The sequence below is a fragment of the Pseudophryne corroboree genome, chromosome 4, assembly GCF_028390025.1.
Source record: "Pseudophryne corroboree isolate aPseCor3 chromosome 4, aPseCor3.hap2, whole genome shotgun sequence".
Taxonomy (NCBI): domain Eukaryota; kingdom Metazoa; phylum Chordata; class Amphibia; order Anura; family Myobatrachidae; genus Pseudophryne; species Pseudophryne corroboree.
Window position 1 is genome coordinate 33,014,517 of NC_086447.1, and position 16,954 is coordinate 33,031,470.

The 16,954-nt window shown below is 49.6% G+C and overlaps 1 protein-coding gene across 4 annotated transcripts in view; it reads right to left on the reverse strand.

Annotated features, from left to right (window-relative positions):
* The window catches only part of ASXL2 (ASXL transcriptional regulator 2), a 114,198-nt gene that overhangs the window by 57,965 nt on the left and 39,279 nt on the right, over positions 1 to 16,954 (reverse strand). For 2 of the 4 annotated variants that reach the window (XR_010175804.1, XM_063914962.1), the window contains exons 2-4: positions 7,574 to 7,656; positions 1,190 to 1,298; positions 293 to 452 (exon numbers count right to left, since the gene is read on the reverse strand). Coding sequence is in view for 2 of the 4 variants with exons in the window: in XM_063914962.1 (XP_063771032.1) it covers positions 293 to 452; positions 1,190 to 1,298; positions 7,574 to 7,656 (352 nt within the window). In the remaining 2 variants the exon portion in view is untranslated. Of the gene's footprint in view, positions 1 to 292; positions 453 to 1,189; positions 1,299 to 7,573; positions 7,658 to 16,954 lie in introns of those variants that run through there. The other 2 variants (XM_063914963.1, XM_063914965.1) reach the window with 2 other exon arrangements.

Genomic DNA, 16,954 nt, shown 5'->3' on the forward strand with positions numbered 1-16,954 from the left:
TAGGAACCATGATGCAGCGGTATAGTATTACAGACTCAGACACCGCTAATATCACAGTGACATTTCTGCGCACTGGGAGGAGCCCACCTCTCCCGTACAGAATTACATTATAAAATGAATGCCCTATAATATCACTGATTGTGGCGTTGTACAGAAAGAGGCGTGTGGCAGCACCAGGCCGGGAGAGGACGTGCAGCCAGGCTCTCCTATGCCACGGACCTCAGTGGCCGGCCGGTCAGCCAATGGCTGCGAGCTGTGGGATGTAGCACTTGCTGGGGAGAGGTTCTCCTACCTTTTCTCTTCCAGCAGCTCCTAGTCCTGTCCTTGTTACTGGCTGCGCTGGTGCTGCTGCTGCTGGAGCTGCTGTGGTCGGAGCTCTGGGTATCGGACTGAAGGTCGCTGCTGTCGTCTGAGAAGTCCGAGAGATCCTTCACCACATCCGCCACATCCTTCTGTAAGGGAACAAAACACTGTAACATGCTTACCCATCACTAAGCCCCCTACCCTGGCGTGCCTACCCACCAACAGGCCCCCTACCCTGGCGTGCCCACCAGTCACTAGGTCCCGTACAATGGCGTGCCCACATGTTACTAGGCCCCGTACACTGGCGTGCCCATCCGTCACTAGGCCCCCTACAATTGCATGCTGACCTGCCACTATGCCCCCTACCCTGGCGTGCTCACCAGTCACTAGGCCCACTACTCTGGCGTGTCCACCATTCACTAGAACCCCTGCCCTGGCGTGCCCACCCATCACTATGAGCCCTACATGTGTCCGATTTCAGCACACGTACTATGTATGTATAGCTAGACAGAGAACATGAACACAGAAGAGCCAATTCAATTGTTTTGTCTATTTTTCCTGGCTAAACGGGACTGTTTAGACGCCCAAACAATTGTCACAGTTCAATTGTTGTTTGAGCGCACATGCACGTTACACCCAGACAGAGTTTAGCTGCATAAAACGGCTAAACCCATCTAAATTCCCGCGATGGCGGCCAAACTACCGTTCAGACGCCCAGTGCCGACTTATTTCTCCTCGCACCTCAGGAGGCTGCAAGAAGAAACGTCATCCCCGCGGCTATTGGCCGTCTAAACGGAGCAACAATTGACTTGCTCCATTTTGTGCCCCCTTGTGGTAGCCACAGGGTAAAACAACTGAAACAACCCCAGTGTGTAGTCAGTCTTACCTTCAGTGTGTAGACCCCCATTCTGCCCGGGACCTTGTAAAACATGCCCTCCTCCCCTCTGGAGTTGGTGTGGAGCATGGCGTTCAAGCAGGCCAGGGGAGATGTGCCACTGGAAAACACACACACAGCGGCCATTATAACACAGCAGCACTGGTGGCCAGTCAGTAGCATTATTATATTATATAGAGCCAGCACTCCCCGCGATGCTGTACACCGGATAACAAACCGTCACAAAACCAGGCTAACCAATAACAGTCAGACAGAGGGCGCTGCTCGCCGGCTTACACTATAGGGAAATAGAGTGTCATACAAGAGGGTTAGCGCCAACATGGATTGTGAACGTCAACCTTTTTGTATCACACCCCTAGCAGGAGGGGGATTCCCCAGGAACAGTCCGGTAATGTGGAATGGGAGCAGGTACTGAGCGCGGAGGAGACGCAGAGGTTGGGCAGAGCGGAGGGTTGGCGTTTGGAGATATCCTGAGACACGTATGTTAGGTGCATTTTATATTGGACTCTGAAAGATACCAATGTAAGGCCTGGCTGAGCGGAGCGTTCTGCGAGGAAGATCAGACGCGCCGCTGCACTCAGAACAGATTATAGGGGTGAGAGCCGGGTTAGGGGGAAGACCAGTGAGGAGACTGTTGCAATAGCCAATGCGGGATATAGGGAGGGCATGGATTACAGGTATACAGGGCCCTGTATGAGATATGGCTGTACTCTAGGTATGTTATGTGTTAACAGGCTGATACAGACTAAGGCCCCCATTTATCTGGCCTTGGAGAGTGGTAAATTGCACGGTTTAAGTACCAGCCAATCAGCTGCTAGCTGCCATGTTACAGGCTGTTTGAAAAATGACAGTTGTGAGCTGATTGGTTGGTACTTTATCACTGTGCTATTTATCACTCTCCAAGGCTTGATAAATCTGGGCCTAAGTGTGGGCCACAAGGATGACATCTAGACAGTGGGCCTGAGGGGTCAGGTTTGTTGGGTTAGTTATTATGAATGAGTGAGAGAACATCCAAGATGATAGGACAGACAGACATTCAGTAACGCGGCCAGCACAGATGAGAGACCGGGGGAGGGGAGGAAGGGTGGGTACAATCTGCACAGAGACATCACTGAAATCCAATAAGAGCCTATTAGTTTGCCAGGAGAGATAGTATAGATGGAGGATCCAGAGAGGAGAACACACAGAGTGACCTGATGACCTAGGCAACACAGTGTGTATAGGAGTGTGGTCAGTGTCACATGCAGCAGAGATCCAGGAGAGGTAGTATAGATAGAGGATCCAGAGAGGAGAACACACGGAGTGACCTGATGACCTAGGGAACGCAGTGTGTATAGGAGAGTGGTCACATGCAGCAGAGATCCAGGAGAGGTAGTGTAGGGGATCCAGAGAGGAGAACACACGGAGTGACCTGATGACCTAGGGAACGCAGTGTGTATAGTAGTGTGGTCACATGCAGCAGAGATCCAGGAGAGGTAGTATAGATGGAGGATTCAGAGAGGAGAACACACGGAGTGACCTGATGACCTAGGCAACACAGTGTGTATAGGAGAGTGGTCAGTGTCACATGCAGCAGAGATCCAGGAGAGGTAGTGTAGGGGATCCAGAGAGGAGAACACACGGAGTGACCTGATGACCTAGGGAACGCAGTGTGTATAGGAGAGTGGTCACATGCAGCAGAGATCCAGGAGAGGTAGTGTAGGGGATCCAGAGAGGAGAACACACAGAGTGACCTGATGACCTAGGGAACGCAGTGTGTATAGGAGTGTGGTCACATGCAGCAGAGATCCAGGAGAGACAGTATACATAGAGGATCCAAAGAGGAGAACACACGGAGTGACCTGATGACCTAAGGAACGCAGTGTGTATAGGAGAGTGGTCAGTGTCACATGCAGCAGAGATCCAGGAGAGACAGTATAGATAGAGGATTCAGAGAGGAGAACACACGGAGTGACCTGATGACCTAAGGAACGCAGTGTGTATAGGAGAGTGGTCACATGCAGCAGAGATCCAGGAGAGGTAGTGTAGGGGATCCAGAGAGGAGAACACACGGAGTGACCTGATGACCTAGGGAACGCAGTGTGTATAGGAGTGTGGTCACATGCAGCAGAGATCCAGGAGAGATAGTATAGATAGAGGATCCAGAGAGGAGAACACACGGAGTGACCTGATGACCTAGGGAACGCAGTGTGTATAGGAGTGTGGTCACATGCAGCAGAGATCCAGGAGAGATAGTATAGATAGAGGATTCAGAGAGGAGAACACACGGAGTGACCTGATGACCTAAGGAACGCAGTGTGTATAGGAGAGTGGTCACATGCAGCAGAGATCCAGGAGAGGTAGTGTAGGGGATCCAGAGAGGAGAACACACGGAGTGACCTGATGACCTAGGGAACGCAGTGTGTATAGGAGTGTGGTCACATGCAGCAGAGATCCAGGAGAGGTAGTATAGATGGAGGATTCAGAGAGGAGAACACACGGAGTGACCTGATGACCTAGGCAACACAGTGTGTATAGGAGAGTGGTCAGTGTCACATGCAGCAGAGATCCAGGAGAGGTAGTGTAGGGGATCCAGAGAGGAGAACACACGGAGTGACCTGATGACCTAGGGAACGCAGTGTGTATAGGAGAGTGGTCACATGCAGCAGAGATCCAGGAGAGGTAGTGTAGGGGATCCAGAGAGGAGAACACACAGAGTGACCTGATGACCTAGGGAACGCAGTGTGTATAGGAGTGTGGTCACATGCAGCAGAGATCCAGGAGAGACAGTATACATAGAGGATCCAGAGAGGAGAACACACGGACTGACCTGATGACCTAAGGAACGCAGTGTGTATAGGAGAGTGGTCAGTGTCACATGCAGCAGAGATCCAGGAGAGACAGTATAGATAGAGGATTCAGAGAGGAGAACACACGGAGTGACCTGATGACCTAAGGAACGCAGTGTGTATAGGAGTGTGGTCAGTGTCACATGCAGCAGAGATCCAGGAGAGGTAGTATAGATAGAGGATCCAGAGAGGAGAACACACGGAGTGACCTGATGACCTAGGGAACGCAGTGTGTATAGGAGTGTGGTCACATGCAGCAGAGATCCAGGAGAGACAGTATAGATAGAGGATCCAGAGAGGAGAACACACGGAGTGACCTGATGACCTAGGGAACGCAGTGTGTATAGGAGAGTGGTCACATGCAGCAGAGATCCAGGAGAGGTAGTGTAGGGGATCCAGAGAGGAGAACACACAGAGTGACCTGATGACCTAGGGAACGCAGTGTGTATAGGAGTGTGGTCACATGCAGCAGAGATCCAGGAGAGACAGTATACATAGAGGATTCAGAGAGGAGAACACACGGAGTGACCTGATGACCTAGGGAACGCAGTGTGTATAGGAGTGTGGTCAGTGTCACATGCAGCAGAGATCCAGGAGAGGTAGTATAGATGGAGGATTCAGAGAGGAGAACACACGGAGTGACCTGATGACCTAGGGAACGCAGTGTGTACAGGAGAGCGGTCACAGTGTCACATGCAGCAGAGATCCAGGAGAGATAGTATAGATAGAGGATTCAGAGAGGAGAACACACGGAGTGACCTGATGACCTAGGGAACGCAGTGTGTATAGGAGTGTGGTCACATGCAGCAGAGATCCAGGAGAGGTAGTATAGATGGAGGATTCAGAGAGGAGAACACACAGAGTGACCTGATGACCTAGGGAACGCAGTGTGTATAGGAGTGTGGTCACATGCAGCAGAGATCCAGGAGAATAAGGGGTAACAGCATTTACACCTAGCAGTGATCAGATCACCTCAGTCAGTGCAGTGTCTCTGAAGTGTCAGGCTGGGGTGAGGACAGTAGAACAGCTGATCTGTGATGGGGTGAGGACAAGCGGACAGAAGGAGAGAGTAGATACTTCACCTTCACTTATGGGAATCACATGGAGAGAAGGTGGCACTGGAGGGCAGTAATTATGATGCAATGTCACTTTGGATCTTATAAATCTTGTCCATGAAGTAGGACACAACTTAGGTCAGTGATGGAGGTAAGGTGTGCCACGGCAGAGCTCAGTTTGGACAGCTGGAGCCATGTGATTAAGGTGGTGTGGTCTGACTGGAGATGTGACATCGCCATATCCGTATAGAAATCTGGAGACAGACGGTGTTAGAGGTGTAAGGTTGGTGACATTTACTAGAGACTTCTGCGGGTGAGAGGAGGCCTGTAGAGTGTCACGACGAGAGCTTGCCGGTGATTAGATCATGGTCAGGGAGAGGCAAGGGGTGCTGAAGACCACAAATCAGAAACTCAGCAATGTCTGGCAGAAGTAGGAGTGTTGGTGCGCTGGGAGGGGAGGTTAGAGAGGCATTCTGAGGCACAAGAAGAACAGGGGTGCTGCAATAGACCCAGAGCATGGTGGGGATGACGAGGTCATCAGACAGAGAATGTCTAGCGTATTGTTAGTGTGTGACAACAGGTGACAGCAACTTCAGAGTACAGTCTGCGGGAATACCCCAGATCTGCAGCCTGTAATAGGGACCGGAATAACGATGCTATCATTATTGTCATTAAAAGACAAGTGTCCTCAGCACTGTACATTAACTGTAGTATCTGCAACGTAATCGGGCACAGTGTTGCTACTTGCACAAAATGGGGGAGGAAGGGAGGATGGACAGGCTTGCAGTCTACTTGGTAACATACATGGCAGTGATCAGGAAAATCTGATCTCTTGTGATTTTTGGCTCGGTGGAAAAATGTATGTACAGTGGTTCTTGATAGAGGGTTCCAGCGAAACATCACATTTAGGGGTCAATTCAATAAGAAGCACTCATGGTACCTGCCAGACTCACAAAATTTTGTTTGCGGCATCACAGGGCTGAGTACAAAAATCCAGGACACTGGGGTGAGATTGGGCCATGAGGGGGAACGTACAATGGCAACTCAACCCCTCATGCCTAATTCAGCTGACCCCGTAGAATTAGCTGCTGGTTAAAGAGAACCTATCACGTTTCCGGTTTAAATTAGGAGGGGGGGGGGGGGGGGACTGCGAAACTTGTACAAACGCAGTAAGCCCGACGCCATCACCCCAGCCACCCACAATCTCGCTGTGCACCTATTCTCACTGTGCCAGAGACGTGTCGCTTGGTGCATCTGTTCTCCCTCCAGAGGAGAAGGTGGAGGAACATGGATCTGCGGTGCGGGGCTCATGCACATATAAAGGAGGTCTGTACATAAACATTACACCCGCAGGCTATCACCACTGTGCATTTAATGTTGTACCATGATAGTTATTGTTCTGGAAATAGAGGATTACCCAGTAATGTAGCTTTATTCCAGAGACGCAGTAATGAGCTCTGTATTGTGGATTATTCTTCCACTTCTCTGGGAACAACGTTCTCCCTACATACAGTACCTTAGTGACGAGATTACACTGATGCTTGTGATTAGAGAAAGGACAGGAAACCTGCTCATCATTAGGGCTCGTTCCCACTGGTCACTTCCTGGCACCAACACCCACTCAGCGGCAGAGGACAGGTAGGGAGAGTGTTGGCTGTATGTAATGTGTGTATGGACCCCACTACACTATCACACATGGTCTTCAGTGTTCCAGCAGCTCCTGCATTCATACACAACGCTGCTGCCTGGGCTGCCAACCAGGGACGCCTCATTTACCCGTTTCCTGGGACTCTACGCCCCCATAAAGTTCAACAAATAACCATATAGAAACTAGGCAAAAGCAGCGCAAAATATTGTAATAAATAAGTGTCTGTGCTCATTAACAATGAGCACAGGGGGGGGGGGGGTTGGGGCAGCTGTGCGTTCCCGATCCCTAGCCTACAGGTCTAACACACAGGTCACAGAGACACATACGGATGGTCAGCTCACATTAGCGCCTCTTATGTCTCCGCTCTGCGGACCCATCCTCGGGTTCTAGGCGGATCCGCAGACATGAAACATGCTGCTGTGAGATACACGAATAACAGAATATACTGGGAGTACGTGATGTGCCTGTACAACTTCTATGTGTGTTATCTGAAGGTTCCGTGGCACAGATTCTATCTAGATATAATTATTGCTCTCCGGGTGGCTGTTCTGGAATGCTGGTACATCCTGTATCTGGTTACAGATATGGGGCTAGGATTTGTTAGATTGTAAATATTGAGTAAGGATGCATCTATGGACAATGTTGCACGGAAGATGGCGGTGTTGCCTATAGCAACCATAGGTTATCTGGATAACACCAGAGCTTCCCCATAGTCTGGATAACCATCTCCTCTGCTGTAGGAGTAAGTACACGGAGGTAACACTGAGAAATGCCAGGTCATCTGAATACTGGGGCTCCCGTAGGTGCCACACGTAAGATGGGGGAAGTCTTGCGTCAGACTCACCTGATTTCTTTCAGCCCTTCCCGCTGGATGACCTGGAGAATCTCTTTATGGCTCATGGGTGTGTTGTGATACTTCTCCAGCACCTGCGGAGAGGACAGAATCAGCATCAGGGCGGCACAAGTTATTTTTTTATTTTTTAAATCAGTGCCCAAATACTGCCCAATTGCTTTCTGTACAAAAAATAAGATTTTACTCACCGGTAAATCTATTTCTCGTAGTCCGTAGTGGATGCTGGGACTCCGTAAGGACCATGGGGAATAGCGGCTCCGCAGGAGACTGGGCACAACTAAAAGAAAGCTTTTGGTCTACCTGGTGTGCACTGGCTCCTCCCTCTATGACCCTCCTCCAGACATCAGTTAGGATACTGTGCCCGGAAGAGCTGACACAAATAGGAAGGATTTTGAATCCCGGGTAAGACTCATACCAGCCACACCGTATAACTCGTGATACTATACCCAGTTAACAGTATGAACAATAACTGAGCCTCTCAACAGATGGCTCAACAATAACCCTTTAGTTAAACAATAACTATGTACAAGTATTGCAGACAATCCGCACTTGGGACAGGCGCCCAGCATCCACTACGGACTACGAGAAATAGATTTACCGGTGAGTAAAATCTTATTTTCTCCGACGTCCTAAGTGGATGCTGAGACTCCGTAAGGACCATGGGGATTATACCAAAGCTCCCAAACGGGCGGGAGAGTGCGGATGACTCTGCAGCACCGAATGGGCAAACTCTAGGTAGGAGGACAGGGTGTCAAACTTGTAGAATTTAGCAAATGTGTTTGACCCCGACCAAGTAGCTGCTCGGCAAAGTTGTAGAGCCGAGACCCCTCGGGCAGCCGCCCAAGAAGAGCCCACCTTCCTCGTGGAATGGGCTTTCACTGATTTAGGATGCGGCAGTCCAGCCGCAGAATGTGCAAGCTGAATCGTACTACAGATCCAGCGAGCAATAGTCTGCTTTGAAGCAGGAGCACCCAGCTTGTTGGGTGCATACAGGATAAACAACGAGTCAGTTTTTCCTGACACTAGCTGTCCTGGAAACAAATTTTCAGGGCCCTGACTACATCCAACAACTTGGAAGCCTCCAAGTCTTTAGTAGCCGCAGGCACCACGATAGGTTGGTTCAAATGAAAGGCTGATACCACCTTAGGGAGAAACTGGGGACGAGTCCTCAATTCTGCCCTATCCATATGGAAAATCAGATAAGGGCTTTTACATGACAAAGCCGCCAATTCTGACACACGCCTGGCCGAAGCCAAGGCCAACAGCATGACCACTTTCCACGCGAGATATTTTAATTCCACGGTTTTAAGTGGCTCAAACCAATGTGACTTTAGGATATCCAACACCACGTTGAGATCCCAAGGTGCCACTGGAGGCACAAGAGGGGGCTGAATATGCAGCACTCCCTTAACAAAAGTCTGAACTTCAGGTAGTGAAGCCAGTTCTCTCTGGAAGAAAATCGATAGAGCCGAAATCTGGACCTTAATGGAACCCAATTTTAGGCCCATAGTCACCCCTGACTGTAGGAAGTGCAGAAAACGGCCCAGCTGAAATTCCTCCGTTGGGGCCTTCCTGGCCTCACACCACGCAACATATTTTCGCCAAATGCGGTGATAATGGTTTGCGGTCACTTCTTTCCTAGCTTTAATCAGCGTAGGAATGACTTCCTCCGGAATGCCCTTTTCCTTCAGGATCCAGTGTTCAACCGCCATGCCGTCAAACGCAGCCGCAGTAAGTCTTGGAACAGACAGGGCCCCTGCTGCAGCAGGTCCTGTCTGAGCGGCAGAGGCCATGGGTCCTCTGAGATCATTTCTTGAAGTTCCAGGTACCAAGCTCTTCTTGGCCAATCCGGAACAATGAGTATAGTTCTTACTCCTCTTCTCCTTATTATCCTCAGTACCTTGGGTATGAGAGGAAGAGGAGGGAACACATAAACCGACCGGTACACCCACGGTGTCACTAGAGCGTCCACAGCTATCGCCTGAGGGTCTCTTGACCTGGCGCAATATCTTTCTAGCTTTTTGTTTAGGCGGGACGCCATCATGTCCACCTGTGGCCTTTCCCAACGGTTTACAATCAGTTGGAAGACTTCTGGATGAAGTCCCCACTCTCCCGGGTGGAGGTCGTGCCTGCTGAGGAAGTCTGCTTCCCAGTTGTCCACTCCCGGAATGAACACTGCTGACAGTGCTAACACGTGATTTTCCGCCCATCGGAGAATCCTTGTGGCTTCTGCCATCGCCGTCCTGCTTCTTGTGCCGCCCTGTCGGTTTACATGGGCGACTGCCGTGATGTTGTCTGACTGGATCAGTACCGGCTGGTTTTGAAGCAGGGGTTTTGCCTGACTTAGGGCATTGAAAATGGCCCTCAGTTCCAGAATATTTATGTGTAGGGAAGTCTCCTGACTTGACCATAGTCCTTGGAAGTTTCTTCCCTGTGTGACTGCCCCCAGCCTCGAAGGCTGGCATCCGTGGTCACCAGGACCCAGTCCTGTATGCCGAATCTGCGGCCCTCTTGAAGATGAGCACTTTGCAGCCACCACAGCAGAGACACCCTGGTCCTTGGAGACAGGGTTATCAGCCGATGCATCTGAAGATGCGATCCGGACCACTTGTCCAACAGGTCCCACTGAAAAGTTCTTGCATGGAACCTGCCGAACGGAATTGCTTCGTAGGAAGCTACCATTTTTCCCAGGACTCGCGTGCAGTGATGCACCGACACCTGTTTTGGTTTTAGGAGGCCTCTGACTAGAGATGACAGCTCCTTGGCCTTCTCCTCCGGGAGAAACACTTTTCTGTTCTGTGTCCAGAACCATCCCCAGGAACAGTAGACGTGTCGTAGGGACCAGCTGTGACTTTGGAATATTTAGAATCCAACCGTGCTGTTGTAGCACCTCCCGAGATAGTGCTACCCCGACCAACAACTGCTCCCTGGACCTCGCCTTTATCAGGAGATCGTCCAAGTACGGGATAATTAAAACTCCCTTTTTTCGAAGGAGTATCATCATTTCGGCCATTACCTTGGTAAATACCCTCGGTGCCGTGGACAGACCAAACGGCAACGTCTGGAATTGGTAATGACAATCCTGTACCACAAATCCTGGTGAGGATGGTAAATGGGGACATGCAGGTAAGCATCCTTGATGTCCAGTGATACCATGTAATCCCCCTCGTCCAGGCTTGCAATAACCGCCCTGAGCGATTCCATCTTGAACTTGAATTTTTTTATATATGTGTTCAAGGATTTCAAATTTAAAATTGGTCTCACCGAACCGTCCGGTTTCGGTACCACAAACATTGTGGAATAGTAACCCCGTCCTTGTTGAAGGAGGGGCACCTTGACTATCACCTGCTGGGAATACAGCTTGTGAATTGCCTCTAGCACTGCCTCCCTGCCTGAGGGAGTTGTTGGCAAGGCAGATTTGAGGAAACGGCGGGGGGGAGAAGTCTCGAATTCCAGCTTGTACCCCCGAGATACTACTTGAAGGATCCAGGGATACACCCGTGAGCGAGCCCACTGATTGCTGAAGTTTTTGAGACGGGCCCCCACCGTACCTGGCTCCGCCTGTGGAGCCCCAGCGTCATGCGGTGGACTTGGAGGAAGCGGGGGAGGACTTTCGCTCCTGGGAACTGGCTGTATGCTGCAGCTTTTTCCCTCTACCTCTGCCTCTGGGCAGAAAGGACGCGCCTTTAACCCGCTTGCCCTTATGGGGCCGAAAGGACTGTACCTGATAATACGGTGCTATCTTTGGCTGTGAGGGAACATGGGGTAAAAATGCTGACTTCCCAGCTGTTGCTGTGGAAACGAGGTCCGAGAGACCATCCCCGAACAACTCCTCACCCTTATAAGGCAAAACTTCCATGTGCCTTTTAGAATCTGCATCACCTGTCCACTGCCGAGTCCATAACCCTCTCCTGGCAGAAATGGACATTGCACTTATTTTAGATGCCAGCCGGCAAATATCCCTCTGTGCATCTCTCATGTATAAGACTGCGTCTTTAATATGCTCTACGGTTAGCAATATAGTGTCCCTGTCTAGGGTATCAATATTTTCCGACAGGGAATCTGACCACGCAGCTGCAGCACTGCACATCCATGCTGAAGCAATAGCTGGTCTCAGTATAATACCTGTGTGTGTATATACAGACTTCAGGATAGCCTCCTGCTTCCTATCAGCAGGCTCCTTTAGGGCGGCCGTATCCGGAGACGGTAGTGCCACCTTCTTTGACAAGCGTGTGAGCGCTTTATCCACCCTAGGGGATGTTTCCCAACGTGACCTATCCTCTGGCGGGAAAGGGTACGTCATTAGTAACCTTTTAGAAATTACCAGTTTCTTATCGGGGGAAGCCCACGCTTCTTCACACACACGCTTCTTCACACACTTCATTTAATTCCTCAGATGGAGGAAAAACTACTGGTAGTTTTTTCTCTCCAAACATAATACCCTTTTTTGTGGTTCCTGGGGTAACATCAGAAATGTGCAACACATTTTTCATTGCCTCAATCATGTAACGTGTGGCCCTATTGGAAGTTACATTAGTCTCATCGTCGTCGACGCTGGAGTCAGTATCTGTGTCGACATCTGTGTCTGCCATCTGAGGTAGCGGGCGTTTTAGAGCACCTGATGGCTTTTGAGACGCCTGGGCAGGCACAGGCTGAGAAGCCGGCTGTCCCATATTTGGTATGTCGTCAAACCTTTTATGTAAGGAGTCGACACTGTCGCGTAATTCCTTCCACATAACCATCCACTCAGGTGTCGACCCCGCAGGGGGTGACATCACATTTATCGGCATCTGCTCCGCCTCCACATAAGCCTCCTTATCAAACATGTCGACACAGCCATACCGACACACCGCACACACACAGGGAATGCTCTGACAGAGGACAGGACCCCACAAAGCCCTTTGGGGAGACAGAGAGAGAGTATGCCAGCACACACCAGAGCGCTATATAACACAGGGATGTACACTATAACTGAGTGATTTTCCCTTATAGCTGCATGTATGTATATATATATATATATATATATATATATATATATATATATATATATATATATATATATATATATATATATATATATATAATAAGAATTTACTTACCGATAATTCTATTTCTCGGAGTCCGTAGTGGATGCTGGGGTTCCTGAAAGGACCATGGGGAATAGCGGCTCCGCAGGAGACAGGGCACAAAAGTAAAGCTTTTACAGGTCAGGTGGTGTGTACTGGCTCCTCCCCCTATGACCCTCCTCCAGACTCCAGTTAGGTACTGTGCCCGGACGAGCGTACACAATAAGGGAGGATTTTGAATCCCGGGTAAGACTCATACCAGCCACACCAATCACACCGTACAACTTGTGATCTAAACCCAGTTAACAGTATGATAACAGAGGAGCCTCTGAAAGATGGCTTCCTAAACAATAACCCGAATTAGTTAACAATAACTATGTACAAGTATTGCAGATAATCCGCACTTGGGATGGGCGCCCAGCATCCACTACGGACTCCGAGAAATAGAATTATCGGTAAGTAAATTCTTATTTTCTCTATCGTCCTAAGTGGATGCTGGGGTTCCTGAAAGGACCATGGGGATTATACCAAAGCTCCCAAACGGGCGGGAGAGTGCGGATGACTCTGCAGCACCGAATGAGAGAACTCCAGGTCCTCCTTTGCCAGGGTATCAAATTTGTAAAAATTTACAAACGTGTTCTCCCCTGACCACGTAGCTGCTCGGCAGAGTAGTAATGCCGAGACCCCTCGGGCAGCCGCCCAAGATGAGCCCACCTTCCTTGCGGAATGGGCCTTAACAGATTTAGGCTGTGGCAGGCCTGCCACAGAATGTACAAGTTGAATTTTGTTACAAATCCAACGAGCAATCGACTGCTTAGAAGCAGGTGCACCCAACTTGTTGGGTGCATACAGTATAAACAGCGAGTCAGATTTTCTGACTCCAGCCGTCCTTTAAATGTATATTTTTAAGGCTCTGACAACGTCCAACAACTTGGAGTCCTTCAAGTCGTCTGTAGCCGCAGGCACTACAATAGGCTGGTTCAGGTGAAACGCTGATACCACCTTAGGGAGAAAATGCGGACGCGTCCGCAGCTCTGCCCTATGTCGAATGGAAAATTAAATAAGGGCTTTTATAAAACAAAGCCGCCAGTTCAGATACTCTCCCGGCCGAAGCCAGGGCCAGTAACATAGTCACTTTCCATGTGAGATATTTCAAATCCACCTTCTTTAGTGGTTCAAACCAATTTGATTTGAGGAAATCTAAAACTACATTTAGATCCCACGGTGCCACCTTAGGCACCACAGGAGGCTGTATATGCAGTACTCCTTTGATAAAAATCTGGACCTCAGGGACTGAGGCCAATTCTTTTTGGAAGAATATTGATAGGGCCGAAATTTGAACCTTAATAGATCCCAATTTGAGACCCATAGACAATCCTGATTGCAGGAAATGTAGGAAAACGACCCAGTTGAAATTCCTCCATCGGAGCACTCCGCTGCTCGCACCACGCAACATTTTCGCCAAATACGGCGATAATGCTTCGCGGTGACTTCCTTCCTTGCCTTTATCAAGGTAGGAATGACTTCTTCTGGAATGCCTTTTCCTTTTAGGATCTGGCATTCAAACGCCATGCCGTCAAACGCAGCCGCGGTAAGTCTTGAAAAAGACAAGTACCCTGCTGAAGCAGGTCCCTTCTCAGAAGTAGAGGCCACGGATCGTCCGTGACCATCTCTTGAAGTTCCGGGTACCAAGTCCTTCTTGGCCAATCCGGAGCCACTAGTCTTACTCCACTTTGCCGTATAATCCTCAATACCTTTGGTATGAGAGGCAGAGGAGGAAACACATATACCGACTGGTACACCCAAGGTGTTACCAGCGCGTCCACAGCTATTGCCTGCGGATCTCTTGACCTGGCGCAATACCTGTCCAGTGTTTTGTTGAGGCGAGACGCCATCATGTCCACCATTGGTTTTACCCAACGGTTTAATAGCATGTGGAAAACTTCTGGATGAAGTCTCCACTCTCCCGGGTGAAGGTCGTGTCTGCTGAGGAAGTCTGCTTCCCAGTTGTCCACGCCCGGGATGAATACTGCTGACAGTGCTATCACGTGATTCTCCGCCCAGCGAAGGATCCTGGCAGCTTCTGCCATTGCCCTCCTGCTTCTTGTGCCGCCCTGTCTGTTTACATGGGCGACTGCCGTGATGTTGTCCGACTGGATCAACACCGGTCTTCCTTGAAGCAGAGGTTCCGCCTGGCTTAGAGCATTGTAGATTGCTCTTAGTTCCAGAATGCTTATGTGAAGAGACTTTTTCAGGCTCGACCACACTCCCTGGAAATTTCTTCCCTGTGTGACTGCTCCCCAGCCTCTCTGGCTGGCACCCGTGGTCACCAGGATCCAATCCTGCATGCCGAATCTGCGGCCCTCCAATAGATGAGCCTCCTGCAACCACCACAGAAGGGATACCCTTGTCCTCGGCGACAGGGTTATCCGCAGGTGCATCTGAAGATGCGACCCTGACCATTTGTCCAACAGATCCCTTTGCATGGAATCTGCCGAAAGGGATTGCTTCGTAAGAAGCTACCATTTTTTCCCAGGACTCTTGTGCATTGATGTACAGACACCTTTCCTGGTTTTAGGAGGTTCCTGACCAGGTCAGATAACTCCTTGGCTTTTTCTTCGGGAAGAAAAACCTTTTCTGAACTGTGTCCAGAATCATCCCCAGGAACAGCAGACGAGTTGTCGGCATTAATTGGGATTTTGGAATATTCAGAATCCATCCGTGCTGCTTTAGCACCTCTCGAGATAGTGCTAAACCCATCTCTAGCTGTTCTCTGGACCTTGCCCTTATTAGGAGATCGTCCAAGTATGGGATAATTAATACGCCTTTTCTTCGAAGAAGAAATATTATCTCGGCCATTACCTTTGTAAAGACCCGAGGTGCCGTGGACAAACCAAACGGCAACGTCTGAAACTGATAGTGACAGTTTTGTACAACGAACCTGAGGTACCCCTGGTGTGAGGGGTAATTGGAACGTGGAGATACGCATCCTTGATGTCCAAGGATACCATAAAGTCCCCTTCTTCCAGGTTCGCTATCACTGCTCTGAGTGACTCCATCTTGAACTTGAACTTCTTTATGTACAGGTTCAAGGACTTCAGATTTAGAATAGTCCTTACCGAGCCATCCGGCTTCGGTACCACAAAAAGAGTGGAATAATACCCCTTCCCTTGTTGTAGAAGAGGTACCTTGACTATCACCTGCTGAGAATACAGCTTGTGAATGGCTTCCAAAACCGTCTCCCTTTCTGAGGGGGACGTTGGTAAAGCAGACTTCAGGAAACGGCGAGGTGGCTCTGTCTCTAATTTCAACCTGTACCCCTGAGATATTATCTGCAGGATCCAGGGATTTACCTGCGAGTGAGCCCACTGCGCGCTGTAATTCTTGAGACGACCGCCTACCGCCCCCGAGTCCGCTTGCGAAGCCCCAGCGTCATGCTGAGGCTTTTGTAGAAGCCGGGGAGGGCTTCTGTTCCTGGGAAGGAGCTGCCTGTTGCTGTCTCTTCCCTCGTCCTCTGCCTCGTGGCAGATATGAATAGCCCTTTGCTCTCTTATTTTTAAAGGAACGAAAAGGCTGCGGTTGAAAGGTCGGTGCCTTTTTCTGTTGGGGAGTGACTTGAGGTAGAAAGGTGGATTTCCCGGCCGTAGCCGTGGCCACCAAATCCGATAGACCGACCCCAAATAACTCCTCTACGCATCGCCTGTCCACTGTCGTGTCCATAAAGCTCTTCTGGCCGAAATGGACATAGCACTTACCCGTGATGCCAGTGTGCAGATATCTCTCTGTGCATCACGCATATAAAGAAATGCATCCTTTATTTGTTCTAACGACAGTAAAATATTGTCCCTGTCCAGGGTATCAATATTTTCGATCAGGGACTCTGACCAAACTACCCCAGCACTGCACATCCAGGCAGTCGCAATAGCTGGTCGTAGTATAACACCTGCATGTGTGTATATACCTTTTTGGATATTTTCCATCCTCCTATCTGATGGATCTTTAAGTGCGGCCGTCTCAGGAGAGGGTAACGCCACTTGTTTTGATAAGCGTGTTAGCGCTTTGTCCACCCTAGGAGGTGTTTCCCAGCGCTCCCTAACCTCTGGCGGGAAAGGGTATAAAGCCAATAACTTCTTTGAAATTAGCAGTTTTTTATCGGGGCACCCCACGCTTCATCACACACGTCATTTAATTCTTCTGATTCGGTAAAAACTACTGGTAGTTTTTTCACACCCCACATAATACCCTGTTTAGTGGTACCTGTAGTATCAGCTAAATGTAACATCTCCTTTATTGCCAAAATCATATA